General features: G+C 47.1%; 1 protein-coding gene across 1 annotated transcript in view; it reads left to right on the plus strand.

Annotated features, from left to right (window-relative positions):
- Positions 1-13059, plus strand: part of LOC147729247 (CD59 glycoprotein-like) — a 141627-nt gene that overhangs the window by 85221 nt on the left and 43347 nt on the right. Inside the window, exon 2 of the mRNA XM_086959549.1 lies at positions 627-712. Within this exon, the coding sequence (XP_086815675.1) occupies positions 637-712 (76 nt within the window). The 5' untranslated portion in view covers positions 627-636. The remainder of the gene's footprint in view (positions 1-626; positions 713-13059) is intronic.

Below are 13059 nucleotides of genomic sequence, written 5' to 3' on the forward strand. Positions count from 1 at the left end.
CGGGAACTCCTCCTACAGACATCTACCTTCAAGAGGTTGCGGTCAATCACTGCACCCGCCTGCAAGGAGATCTCTGTTCCCGCTCTAAAATGCAGGGCGTTACTGCGCTGCCTGCACAGTAAAACATGTAGAGGCTGATTGAAGCTGCTGCTCCAAATTTCACTGAATCCGCTGCCCTATGGACATAGCTTTCGTTGTAATTTGGCGCACTGTACATGTGTGCGCTTGGTGCATCCGTCTAATAGTGCGTTGTGACAAAGCATGAACAGTTTGCCCGATATATAATAAGAGCCCTGCTAGTCATGTTTTTCTTTTCTCTAGCCTTACCTCTCAACTTAAGGGCAACCATGATGCAGTATATATTTAACTTCTCCATTTATTTGTGCCTTTTTAAATAGCACAGATATTAGCCATAGGTTAGAGTGTTTTACAAATGAAAAGGGAGTATTCCATAAGGTGTATGCTTATTATCAGTACATGATTATCCTCACACTATTATCAATACCCGATTATCATTACATAAGAATATCACATAATGGGCAGTGCTCAAAGATTTTTGCTCCCTATACGAAACAAAAACTTTTCACTTTGTCAAACGCTGTTTTGTTTTATTTCTTTTTCTTCAGCAAGAAAAACATGGCGCGGGTCCAAATGAGTGGTGTTGGTGTTCTGCTGGCCGTGTCGGCTGTGCTTCTGGGCCTGTTTGGTTCAGGTAAGGACTGCAAAGTTACAGTACTGCTCCTGAGAATGGTGTCACTGTGTATTACAATCCAGGCTAATTTAATGCACTGCAGGAGGTCTCCTAGCCTGCCCATCGGTCATAAGACTACTAGTCATCAAGTTATTTAAAGACTGGATTGTTGTATGACATTATTATTATTATTATTATTATTATTATTATTACATTTATTGAGCGCACAGCTACCCGGAGGTTTCCCGCCGCTTGCCTTGGGAACCCGTCCTGGCTTTTTCCCTGTGAGATAGCCCCTACAGGGCATCCCCAAGGTGAAAGCCAGGCATCCCGCCGCAGGGGGCCGTTGTGGAGATTAAGCAAGCTTAATGCCCAGAGTTGCAGAGTGTGAACCCATGATTAGGTCAGGCACCGAAGCGAGAATTGTCGAGTCAGTGGACATTTGAGCTCAAGACCCTGCCGCGTCGGGAATTGAACCCTGGTCCCGGGTCTGACCTCAGCTTCTGGGTCTGCCTGCTCTACACCGTGAGCCACACTTCTCCAGTGGATCGTGGGCCAAGGATGACTTTGAGAGTTAGTGACTTCTTACGCCCTGTGCCAGAGTTGGTCTCCACAACTAGTTTAGGACATCCAGAGGCAGCCCAGAATTGCCCAGAGCTGGCAGGTATAGCATGGTATAGCTGTATGAAGGGGTCCATGGTAAGCACACTATTTAAAAGTTTCTCCTTTTATCAGAGATAATCAAAGATCCAAATTCAACACCGGCCTGATTGGAGAGTCCGGGGGTGAAAGGAGGGTTGGAGGGGGCAGGCGGATAAGTACCTCCCAAGGCCATTTACATGTAGTCAGCCTGCCTGCTGTTTTTAGGTCGATCCTCAACAGCGCTTGCGCTGTCTGCAAGACCTAGTATATCTCTTCTGTGGGCTTTTAACCCATCCCCCGATAGCCATTGGTTGTTATCTGTGGCATTCAGAAATGCTGACTTGTTGGTGTTTGCTTGTGATAGTCCCTCCTTTCTGTGTCTGTACTGCCCCATAGTGATTTCACTAATGGTTTCTTTTGGTCGGACGCACTGCTCCTTCCCATTGCGCAGTGGCCGCTCCTCCCATCAGGGTATGACTATCCAGTTTTGTGTCGAGCCATCGTATCAGACTCCTCTCACCTAGCAGATTGCGGCTGTTTGGCGCTCCTGTTTTTTTTGGTTTTTAGTTTAGTTCACCAAACATTCTAAACAAACCAATAATATGTATACATCATAGGCTCTATGCTGGTTAAATCAACCACTCCGTTAGCAGCATTATGCCCACAACTGCAAATCAAAAGTACGTTTAATCTCCCCTCATAAACGGCATATTACACTCAGTCCCCTCTTCCTATTGATTCATTAGAAGCTGCAATTAGAGTGCTGGAAATGCTAAGATTTCAACCATCGTATATCAGGCAGGAGATCGTGGTGTTACACCACTCTTGGTTTCCATTGACTGTAACAAAAGAAATTCTTTTACAAAAGGAAAGGGTGCAGTACAACAGACCGGTTCCTGTAATGAAGGAAAGGGTGCAGTACAACAGGCCGTTTCCTGTAATGAAGGAAAGGGTGCAGTACCACAGGCTGTTTCCTGTAATGAAGGAAAGGGTGCAGTACAACAGGCCGGTTCCTGTAATGAAGTAAAGGGTGCAGTACAACAGGCCGTTTCCTGTAATGAAGGAAAGGGTGCAGTACCACAGGCTGTTTCCTGTAATGAAGGAAAGGGTGCAGTACCACAGGTTTACTAGGTATCCCTGGTATTGCACCACTTCCTTCATTAAAGGGACACCTAGTAACAGCCTGTGGTACTGCACCCTTTCCTTTGTGAAAGGAATGTCTGTGCTTATTATGCTATAGCTGGCATAATTTTAAACGAAATAAAATAGCATTTGCAACTAATTTACTCACATTTTTACTAATGGGAGACATACTGCATTGCAAACGGTTGTTTTGTAATGCCTTAATCTTTAAGGGTTACTAAGTAATGGCTGGCCATTGTTGCAGATGTGAAACCATCTGATTTCATGCACAAATGAACAGGAGGGGTGTACGCTACACGCCAATTATATATCATAACCAGTGACCCAATAGAAACGATTCTGAAATGATTTTGGCTTCCCACGAATAGATAATTAAATTGTACATACAATAAGAAAGTGTGGTTTGTTTTTTCTTCCTATGTTGAGGCAATTCCTAACGTGCTGCACAATATTAAAAACCAGTTAAATGGAAATAATGTAGTGATAAATACCCCACGTCTAAGTGGAAGGATGAAAGTTTGAGTCCATGGTTTTGTATAGCACTACTGCACCCGTTTTTCGTCTGATTTTGATGCATCAAAAAAACTTTGTGCTAAAACAACACATCCATAGTTTCTGTGGACTGAACAAATGCTTCACACACTGCTTCTAAGTTATCTTAGAGGCAGTGTGTGAAGCATTTGTACATGCAAACACAGTAATACAGTGAAAAGACTACAAACTGAGTCCACGCCAGTTTAGAAAAATAACAAATCTTTATTTAAATAGAACCAGACTAAAAATGACACAAAATCCAGCATACATAAGGAAAGATATCCCTTTTAAAAGGTCAAGCACGGTCAGTCCACAGAAACTATGGATGTGTTTGTTTTAGCACAAAGTATTTTTGACGAAAAACGGGTGCAGTAGTGCTATACAAAACCATTGACTCAAACTTTCATCTTTCCGCTTAGACGTGGGGTATTTATAACCACATATGAAATCTAGTTATTTCCATTTAACTGGTTTTTAATATTGTGCAGCAAGTTAGGTTTGCCTCAAAGTAGGAAGAAAAAACAAACCACACTTTCTTATTGTATGTACAATTTAATTTCCTATTTGTGGGAAGCCTGACTGTTTGTGGCAAGCTACCAAGGGGGCGATCATGGGTGTTCTTGGGTGTAAGCCAATTTAATGCTCCCTACTAAGCGCAGCGGGATCGCGCAGCGGGCGCGCCTTCGCTTAGCCTGAGTCGTGCCAGAGTCCTGCCTGTCTGCGCCCGTCCGCGTTAAGGACGCGCTGGACAGGGCAGGACCTCTATCTTTCGGCACATTGGTGTTGCGATGATCAGCTACTCGAGAGACGATTTACTGTCCATCAGACAGCAAGTCCTCAGGTGTGATATGGCTCCGGTTAGTCCCTTGTGTGGCCCCTACCAGTGCGTTTGCAGTAGGTGGTCGCTTTGTACCCCCGCTCTTTCCCGTTCTGTGGGTAAGGCGTCAGTACCTAGGAGTAAATGCCCCTCGCGTGAGCTTAGCATTTGGAACCTGAATGTTAGGTCGCTGGTGAAACACTACCAAGCAATCCATGATCTTATCAAGGATGAGTCACCCGATATTTTTTGTATTACTGAGACTTGGTTGCAGGAGGCTGACACGGCTATTCTCAACTTGGCTTTCCCCTCTGAGTATTCGGTGTACACGCTTAATCGCTCCACTAGAGGTGGGGGAATAGCGCTTGCTGTCAGGTCTTGCTACCCCTGTGATTGGAGAGGTTTAAAAATTGCTGGCTGTGAAAGTGCTTCTTTTAAGATTTCAATCAGCCCCCATTTTTCCTTCTCTGGCATGTTGATCTACCGCCCTCCGGGTAGTGACGTGGCGTTCAAGGAGGCACTCCCAGGCGCTATTAGTACGCTGGCTGTAGGATGCGCTGTATTTTTCCATCTTTGGGGATTTGAATCTCCACTTTGATAATTTGATCACCCCTGCTGTCAGTAGCACTCTGGCCGACTTGGAGGCCTTTCAACTGTCTCAACTGGTCACTTATCCCACTCATGTGGGAGGACATACTCTGGACCCTTTTTTTACGAATCTTGCAGAGGCCAGGGTTACAACTTCTACCTCCCTGGCCTGGACTGATCATTTCTTAGTGACGGTTCAGTGCCAATTGTATGAGCACCCCACTAAACCTATGGCCAGAGTCGTCCCTAGATGACACTGGAATAAACTCAGATTAGAGAATTTCTACCGCATTTTGTCTGAGGACCCGCTGGGCCCGTTAGACAATGTGGAAACGGGCTATAACCTCTTCTGCGAGTGGGTCACTCGGGCTCTTGATTGCCTCATTCGGGTGACTCTGAGCAAATGTGGCTCAAGGGACCCTAGCCCTTGGTATGACGGATCCTTACGCGCTCTAAAAAGTACGTGCAGACGCGCAGAAAGAGAATGGCGGAAATCATATGATAGCAGTAAAAAAGCCTCATATCTTACCACTATTAAATCTTATCACCGCGCTGTCTGTAGAGCTCGCGCAGCGTTCTATTCTCTTGAATTCCGCAATAGCTCGAATCCCTCTAAATCCATTTTTAAGGCTCTTAAAGATCTGATGGCAAAAAAGGCCTCTATTAGTGAAACTTGCTCTATTACACATTGTGAGGCCCTGGCGACCTTCTTTCTTGAAGGTCCAAGCCATCTATCGAGCCTTCCCTACTGCTACACTGTATGCTGGACTCTCTCCTAGTCCCCAGGAGCATAGTGTTCTGCATACTCTTCCCTGCCTGTTGCCTGAGAGTTTTAATCGACTGGCTCAGCAAATCAAGTCTGGTTCTCTGGCTGATCCGCTAAGACCGGCTTTGTTTAGGGACCCGTCATCTTTTGATCTTTTACCGGTGTGTTCTCTGATCAATCTTTCGCTTGCTTCAGGTATGGTCCCCGCCAAGTGGAAGCAGGCGGTGGTTACACCCATCCTGAAGAAGCCTTCTTTAGATCCTCTCAAACCCGAGAACTACCGTCCGATATCCCTTCTTCCGTGGCCTGCGAAAGTGGCGGAGGCCCATGTGAATATGGCCCTTTCAGACTATCTCTCGCGGGCCAATATCTTGGACCCTACGCAGAACGGTTTCTGTGCTGGCCACAGCACGGAGACAGCCCTTCTCTCCATGGTGGAACACCTGTGCACGGTGCTAGATTCGGGTCAAACGCCGGCGCTTGTTTTATTAGATCTTAGCGCCGCCTTTGACACCGTCTCTCACAGGATTCTTCTTCAGCGCCTGGAGGAAGTTGGCATCATAGGGACTGCCTACAGTGGTTTTGCTCTTTTCTCGCCGATCGATCTTTCTGCGTGGCTATTCCGCCCCACCAGTCCAAATTCCACCCTCTGGGCCTTGGGGTTCCCCAGGGATACTTGTAGAGCCCCACGTTGTTCAATCTATACGTGAGGCCTTTGTCTGATGTCGTCAAGCAGTGGGGCATAACTATGGTCTCATATGCTGACGACACTCAGTTGGCGGTCACGCTCAGCGGGGACTCTGGCTTGGATGCCCCAAGGTTCCAGAATGGACTGCGGGCAGTTGCCAGCTGGATGAATTCCAACTGTCTCCAGCTGAACGCAAAAAAAAACTGAGATCATGATCATCGGCAAGCAGGCGGAACTCTGGGGTGACATATGGTGGCCTCCTGAACTTGGGACCACCCCGACTCCGGTAACGGAGATAAATAAATCTCGGGTGTGGTTAGATCCTGCCCTTAGCTTGGTCTCTCACACCAAGAGAACTGCTGCATGCTGTTTTGGCATTTTGCGAGGTCTAAGACCAGTCTTGAAATTCTTTGATGCCTCGACCAGGCAGCTTGTGGTGCAGGCGACGGTGGTTTCTCGGCTTGACTATGCCAGCTCTCTCCTGGTAGGGGTTAACCAGGCTGAAATCATACATCTGCAACGTGTTCAGAACGCGGCAGCCAGAGCAGTGGTGGGTCTACCCAGGTTCTGTTCCGTTGCCAACACTTTGCGTTCCCTTCATTGGCTGCCGGTTAAGCAGAAGATTCAATTTAAAGTGCTTTGCCTTTCTTACAAAATCCTCAAGGGCTCCTCTGCCCAGATTCTTACAAACCTTTTGTCCCCGTATGTTCCTGCCCGTTCTTTAAGATCTTTGGGCCATGAACTCGCAGTGGTACCTCGGTTTAAGCTTAGCCGAGCTGGAGGCCGCTCATTTCGAGTTCGGGCTGCTGTCTTGTGGAACTCCCTGCCTTTAAAGAGTTGTGCGCTGGATGATCTCCTCTCATTTCGTAGGGCCATTAAGACCTTTCTATTTCCTTAAGCCTGTTGGCTCTTTTTTTAGTCTGCTGTTTTCTTAGTTGTGTTGTGTTGTTTACCTTGTCAAGCGCCAGGACGCTCCTTCGCTGGAGCAGCTGTGCGCGATATAAGGCCCCATAACATAACAGAAGCCACTGCCAGCTAGAGACCCCCGTTTCTTACAAGAGTGCTCTAAAAGCCAACTTCACAAAATTACCTTTCTAACTATGAAAGTCTAATCTTCAACAAGAGTATAACAGGGCTCCTCTGCAGCAGTGGTAATGTTTCTGCTGCCACACATGGTTAGAACCAAGTCAAGTGCCAGCTTTTAAAACAAAATTGTTATACCAGTTTTAACTAGCATTGTACCTCCAATTGTTAGCGTCCTCCCATCCTGGGTACCCGCCAATAACCACACCACACTTGGAAGTTAGTATTACACGTCTTTATTATGCTGGGTGTAACTGAGAACGCTACATACTAAAACAAGCTTTCATGGCATTACCTCTGACTTCTATATCACAGCTCTACAGAGTCTGTTCAGAGCCAAAAGGGTTCCGTTTTAAAATATTGCAAGAAACTAGACACTTCTTCATATACAGTACCTTTGCCAGTTGGCTCTGACTCTTGTTGGACAGTGGCTGTTGTGTGTCCCTGCAGTCAGCCCTGAGTGAGAGCTAAGTTGAACAGTTTCCTGCAGCTGGATCTGCATTTGGATCAAACAAGAGCAAAATGTATGATTTTCACATCCTGTAATGCCATTGAGGTGGTGTCTGTGCATGATAATCAGACGTGAGTCAGTGGAGTTTGTAAATGTCAGAGGCTAACTACAGCAAGTGCTCTGACGTGCATTTTTTAATGAACATTAAATTAGTAACATTTCCATTCAAAACTACTCCATCCTACTGCTGTATGCTGTAGTATACTAGAATATCTTGTCGTTAATTGAAGTCTATGTTTCACAGGGCTAGTAATTTCCAAATAATTATAGAAAGGAATAACTCCTAGGTTTGGTATACTACCTCTCAAATGTGTTTTGAAACCTTTCGCAAAAGGGTATTCTAATTTTGAATACACACTTTAAAACATTGATTTTCATGATTTATGGTGAGGTTTGGTGCCATAGAACCGCATAATTGACAGGTCATACACTGCGATAACAATGTGACGTGTCTGGCTAGTGGGCAGTATCGCAGATAAGGGTTAAAGCCCAGGCCTGGCGCACATCACCCTGCATCTAGAACCCATTGGGCACCCATGCCCTGTCGCAAATACCTCTCCTTGTAGTGCTTAATGAGACTCAACATTACAAAGGCTTGTCAAAATTCGACACGTCCCAGCCAAAATCGACAGATGTCACAAAACTGCTCTTTTTGTCTGCTCCGTCTCTTCATGGCCCACCCAGGTACAGAATTCTGGGACTGGTAAGCATATAAATGCGTCACTAAAAGTGGGGTTTACCAGACTTAGACAGGTATAGTAAAAAAACTATTTTTGATGCCCTTCTACGGAATTACGGTAGCCAGTAGTAGGCTGGTTCTCTCCAAAGTGGCTTGTGTTTCCAGCATTCTGAGCTAAAAGGGAGTGGTGTGGCAGCTCTCTAAACAAGATGACCGGTGCTCTCCTACTTCGAATCTGAGGGCATGTTCTGTCAGGAGACCAGGATGCACCTGGACTAGTCCTACATTGTAGGAGAGTAGGGTCTGCAATCCTATGATCACCCAGATTTTTTGCTTTTGTTTCACTGGTTTACGACTTTCTCTGGCTGTGGGCCTGCCAATCAGACCCACAGCCTGGCTGTTCTCTTTCTAAATTACCTCATGTACCCTAGGTGCATCTACCAATTGGTACTGGGCCACCTTATCAGACCCTGTAACTCAGGGCATAGGTGTACCCAGGGCTGCCAGGGGCTGCAGCATGTATTATGCCACCCCTGGCTGGCCTCCTAAATTTGACACAACTGGCTGCATGACAGCTGGGGCAAAGTCGTGTAATCACCCTTTGCTGTAGGTGTAGTATACCTATACCTAACCCTAAAATGGACACACAGATTCCTATCAGTCACTCCTATGGCAGGCCTTGACAATCCTGAAGGCAGAGTGCTTGGAATCGTGTGAGATGGTGCTCTGGCATGAGCTGAGCCTGTCTGCAGCTTGCAGAACCAAGTCCTAATAGCGGTTCCATGATATCGCATACCATATACTCTTAAGTGCATTATAATCCTCGCGGTTAAATGCTAACTTTGGTATTGCTTTATCAAAACATGTCGAGTAAGGTGTCATACGAATTGGAATACTAACCCCTCGCCAATTCTGGCGACGGGGTTAGCATTCCACCCTTCTAGAGGGACACGACATGTATGTAACTGTGAACCCCGGTTAAAGTTAACTGAAGCCTCAGCTCCACAAAATGGATGCTGCCACCACAGACACGAGTCTGACCTCCTGCTGCTGGGAGTCCTTCCAGCGAGGGAGGCCTGGACAAAGGGTTTCCTGTCCGGGGCGGTGCTAGCACCGTCCCAGACATGGTTTTGTGTATCCTGGGTAGGCAGGGCTTTTCAGGAAGGTGACTGCTGAGTGGCACCCCGGTGCTCACTACGCATAGGCCAGTCAGAACCAGTTCCAGGGGCACACCAGCCCCTGGCCTGGGGAAGTCCGGCGGGGGAGAGGGGTGTAACCACCCCCCTCCTGGTCCCACCCATAGGCAGGACCTAGTCACCGGGTCAGCCCCCTTTTTTAGTATAAAGATAGGAGCGGGCCCCCTGTACAAATTAGATCATCTTTGGAATCAAGATACCACTTTCTTCGAAAGGACTTCACGATTTCTTCTTCAAGATTCTCCCTTGTGGCTAAGGAGTAGTCACCCTGCATCCGCAGGCACCATCCTAAAGAACACTGCGGTCTGCTGCAAGTCCTTCATCACGAATCCGACGACCCAGCTCGACGAGACCCGGCTTCCCTGGCACCTCTGACCTCTACTCACCTCTACAGCCAAGCTGAGAACCGTGAGTGCGACGAGACCTCAAGGGACCGACGGTCGCCAAGACTGCACGACATCTTTACTGCAAGCCCACCGTGTCCTCCACTGGTGAGTGCTTTGGGGTCCGAGAAGCCCCGACCCTGCGCAGCTCCAGCACCCAAGGCCAGCCTCCCTGCATCTCCACGATCGGCGTGGGGCCCTTCTGCTGTTTGCTGTGCACCGCGTTGTTTGGCTACTAGCCGGCTGGCTTGTGGCCTTCTGAACGACGCCCGACGACATCTCTTCTGCTGGTCTGGTTGCTCCAGGCTGGCCCTTGCTTCCTTTTTCAAGAGAGGCACCCCGGACCCTCCTGGTCCACTCCAGACGCCATTTTAGGTCCACCGCGTGGGCTTGAATTTGCCAAGGCTTTGTTGCCCAATCCTGGGTCCAGCGACGCCGACAGCTTCTATCTTCGTGGGACAGCTCGATCCTCCATCCTGGTCGCCGACAACGCCTCCTGGTCCGTGAGATCTTCGAGCTCCAGCGTCACCCACTCACCTTGTCGAGGTGGCTACCATCCGGTGCCCTCCTGGTGCCCACTGACTACTGGCTAGTAGTCTCGAACTTGGTCCCCTCTGCTTTCAGGTGTCATCTATCTTCGAGATCCAGGCTTGGATCCAACTGAACTTTCTTCACTGGTCACCGGCCAGCATCTTTTCTTCCGGCTCCTGGTCCGTCTACGAGGATTCCCGACGTCTTTTCAGACCTATGCAGCTGCAGCCCCTGGGCTAGGTAACTTCGGCATTTCGGTGCCCCAGCATAGCCTCACTATCCAAGGGTCAGAATCTATCTTCGTTTTCTCCCTACCAGGTCGGGTTCGCCCGAGAACACTAACTTTCTATTTCCTAGCTACCATAGACTTTTGTCCGCATCTCGCGTGAGAGTGCACACACTGCACCCGAGTCCCCTAGGCCTCCTAGTCGTAATCTAACGATTCCCTAGTCAAGTCCTAGCGATTCCAAAAGCTATTAGTACTGTACTTACCTGCTAGGAATTTCACATTCCACTTTCAGAGTATATGGTTTTCCGTGCCCCTCGGGCATTTGTATATACTGTGCTAACTTAAGTATTTTTGTAAGAGTTTTGGTTTGTGCTTAGTACCCTGTCCTCATAAAGAGTACAGGGCTGTTGTGATCTTTAATAAATAACTGTTTATTTTCATAACACTTGTGTGGTGTCCTTTCACTGGGTATTCAAGGGGTATATGTGTGGTAAACAGCTGGCTTAACACGCCCTCTCGAGTCTTTAGCCTTAGACTGCTCGTATCCATGCTACTAGGATAGCTGGTCTATAAGGTTGACTTACAACCAATCATCAATAAGGGTTGCTGGACTGATACATAGTGGGCACTAGAATAGTGACCACTGCATATCAGGCCACCTTCTCACATACATCATACACAATTCAGCTTCTGCACAGAACAATGCAGTTCACTCTGTCTGGCCCCTGACAACAGTTCAGTTAAAATGCATTACATACATTGTAAACCTCCTATTTAAAACTACTTTCTTGTCTCTGGGGAATAAAATTGCTCAAAATCTTCCTTTCCTGTTAGGGTTCACCAGTATTGGTGTATATCACATGCATCATGTGTCACTGCTGCATTTACCCTCCACCATTCCATGCCTATCTCCAACACAACAGACCAAACACTGCAATCTCATAGACCTTCTACTAGTAAACATTAAACAAACAGAAGAAGCAGTGTCCTGCCTTGGTAACCACTCAATTGCATTTTCTATTTGAAAAGCCCAGTAGATCTGCAACAAGACATCCTACATCACTGAATGCTTTGATTCTCATCTCCACACTTCAAAACTATCATTGACCACTGATCAATCCCGAAGACACTGTCTCTATTTTAGCTCTTTACATCTACTCAGTCCAGCACTCAAATTCACTAATCTTGAAAGTACCCCATCCAACCCCTTCAGCTTTCAAGCTAAAACCTCCAATGTAATATTATCTGACCTTCCTATTAAACCTTGGTCCTGTCTATTACTTAGCCGTAATGCTTACAAACCTTCTGTCGCACTACTCTTATTCCATACACCCGCAGCACACCTAACCTTCAAACTACAGCCCTGCGTCTCTACTTCCCTTTTTATGCAAAAAGTTGAATGCCTCGTTTTCAACTGCGTGATACTCTTCCTCTGTGCTGACGAACCTGCGAAACCTATTCCCACTTGGTTTCTGTGCAATCTGCTCTACTAAATCAGTACCTGCACATGAAGCTATCATCGCCTCCACCCAGTTCATCCTCATTTTCCTGGAACTACATGCAGATGTTGATGGTGTTGACCACCCTAGTTTACTTGGCACCCTAATGACCCTTGAAGTTAGAGGCTTTACACTCAAGTGACTCTCCTCCTACCTTTGTAACTAGCCTTTCCTAGTGCAATGGCAATCCCTTAGATTGCGCCAGTATTGGAACTTTCATAGATTCCCATGCTCTTGTATCATTCCACGTCGTCGGAATGGGAGTCTCGGTAACAAAAATAACATAGCAGTAGGTACAAAAGAGAAAGAAAAAGGCCTAGGTCTCATTCCCTTTTGTAGCATATCTGCCTCTTTGTGTAAAAGAGACCAAATCAGGCATTAGCCAATCAGAAGAGCCTTACCCCATAGAACCCTCCTGAAGGAACCTCAGAGCCTCAGATTTTTTACCGCACGTTGTGCTAGGGAGTCTCCTCCTTTGAGCTCTGCTCAACATCTACTCTTCAGAAGTTTTTCTTCAGGTTTTTTCTTCAGGTTTTCTTCAGATTGTTAGCTGATCCTTCCAGGGTGTCTGGCAAGGAAAAAACAAAAGGCCCTTTTCAAGCTATGTTCCACCTGTGGCAAGAAAAGACTATTCATTGAGGATAAGCATAAAGACTGCATCTATTACCTCTATCCAAATCACAAGGCTGCGGACTGTAAGATCTGCCGCACCTTTTCAACCAAGACCCTCCGGGACCGTGAGGGTAGGCTTCTGACATGGCTCCAGAAGTTGTAGTCCAGCAAGGATACTGTCTCCAGTGACAGTGACGACTCTGCATCTGCGTCTTCAAGAGGAAGGTCAGTTAAAAGGGGTAGGGGCTCCCCTTCTCCTTCTGTGGTGCATCCTTCTAAGGCCTCAAAAAAGACCCCCAGAGAGTCTGAGAGCCAGGGTCCAGGCGAATCTCCCCACCATGGTGATAAGGAGAGGGTAGGACCATCTATGCCTGCTAAGGGTTTGAAGACTGATCCAGCCTTCAAGAAACCCTCTTCCCCATCTTATGGAAAGTCTGACAAAAGTTCCAAGTTGTCGACGATGAAGG

Source organism: Lissotriton vulgaris, chromosome 2_2, assembly GCF_964263255.1.
Source record: "Lissotriton vulgaris chromosome 2_2, aLisVul1.2, whole genome shotgun sequence".
NCBI lineage: Eukaryota > Metazoa > Chordata > Amphibia > Caudata > Salamandridae > Lissotriton > Lissotriton vulgaris.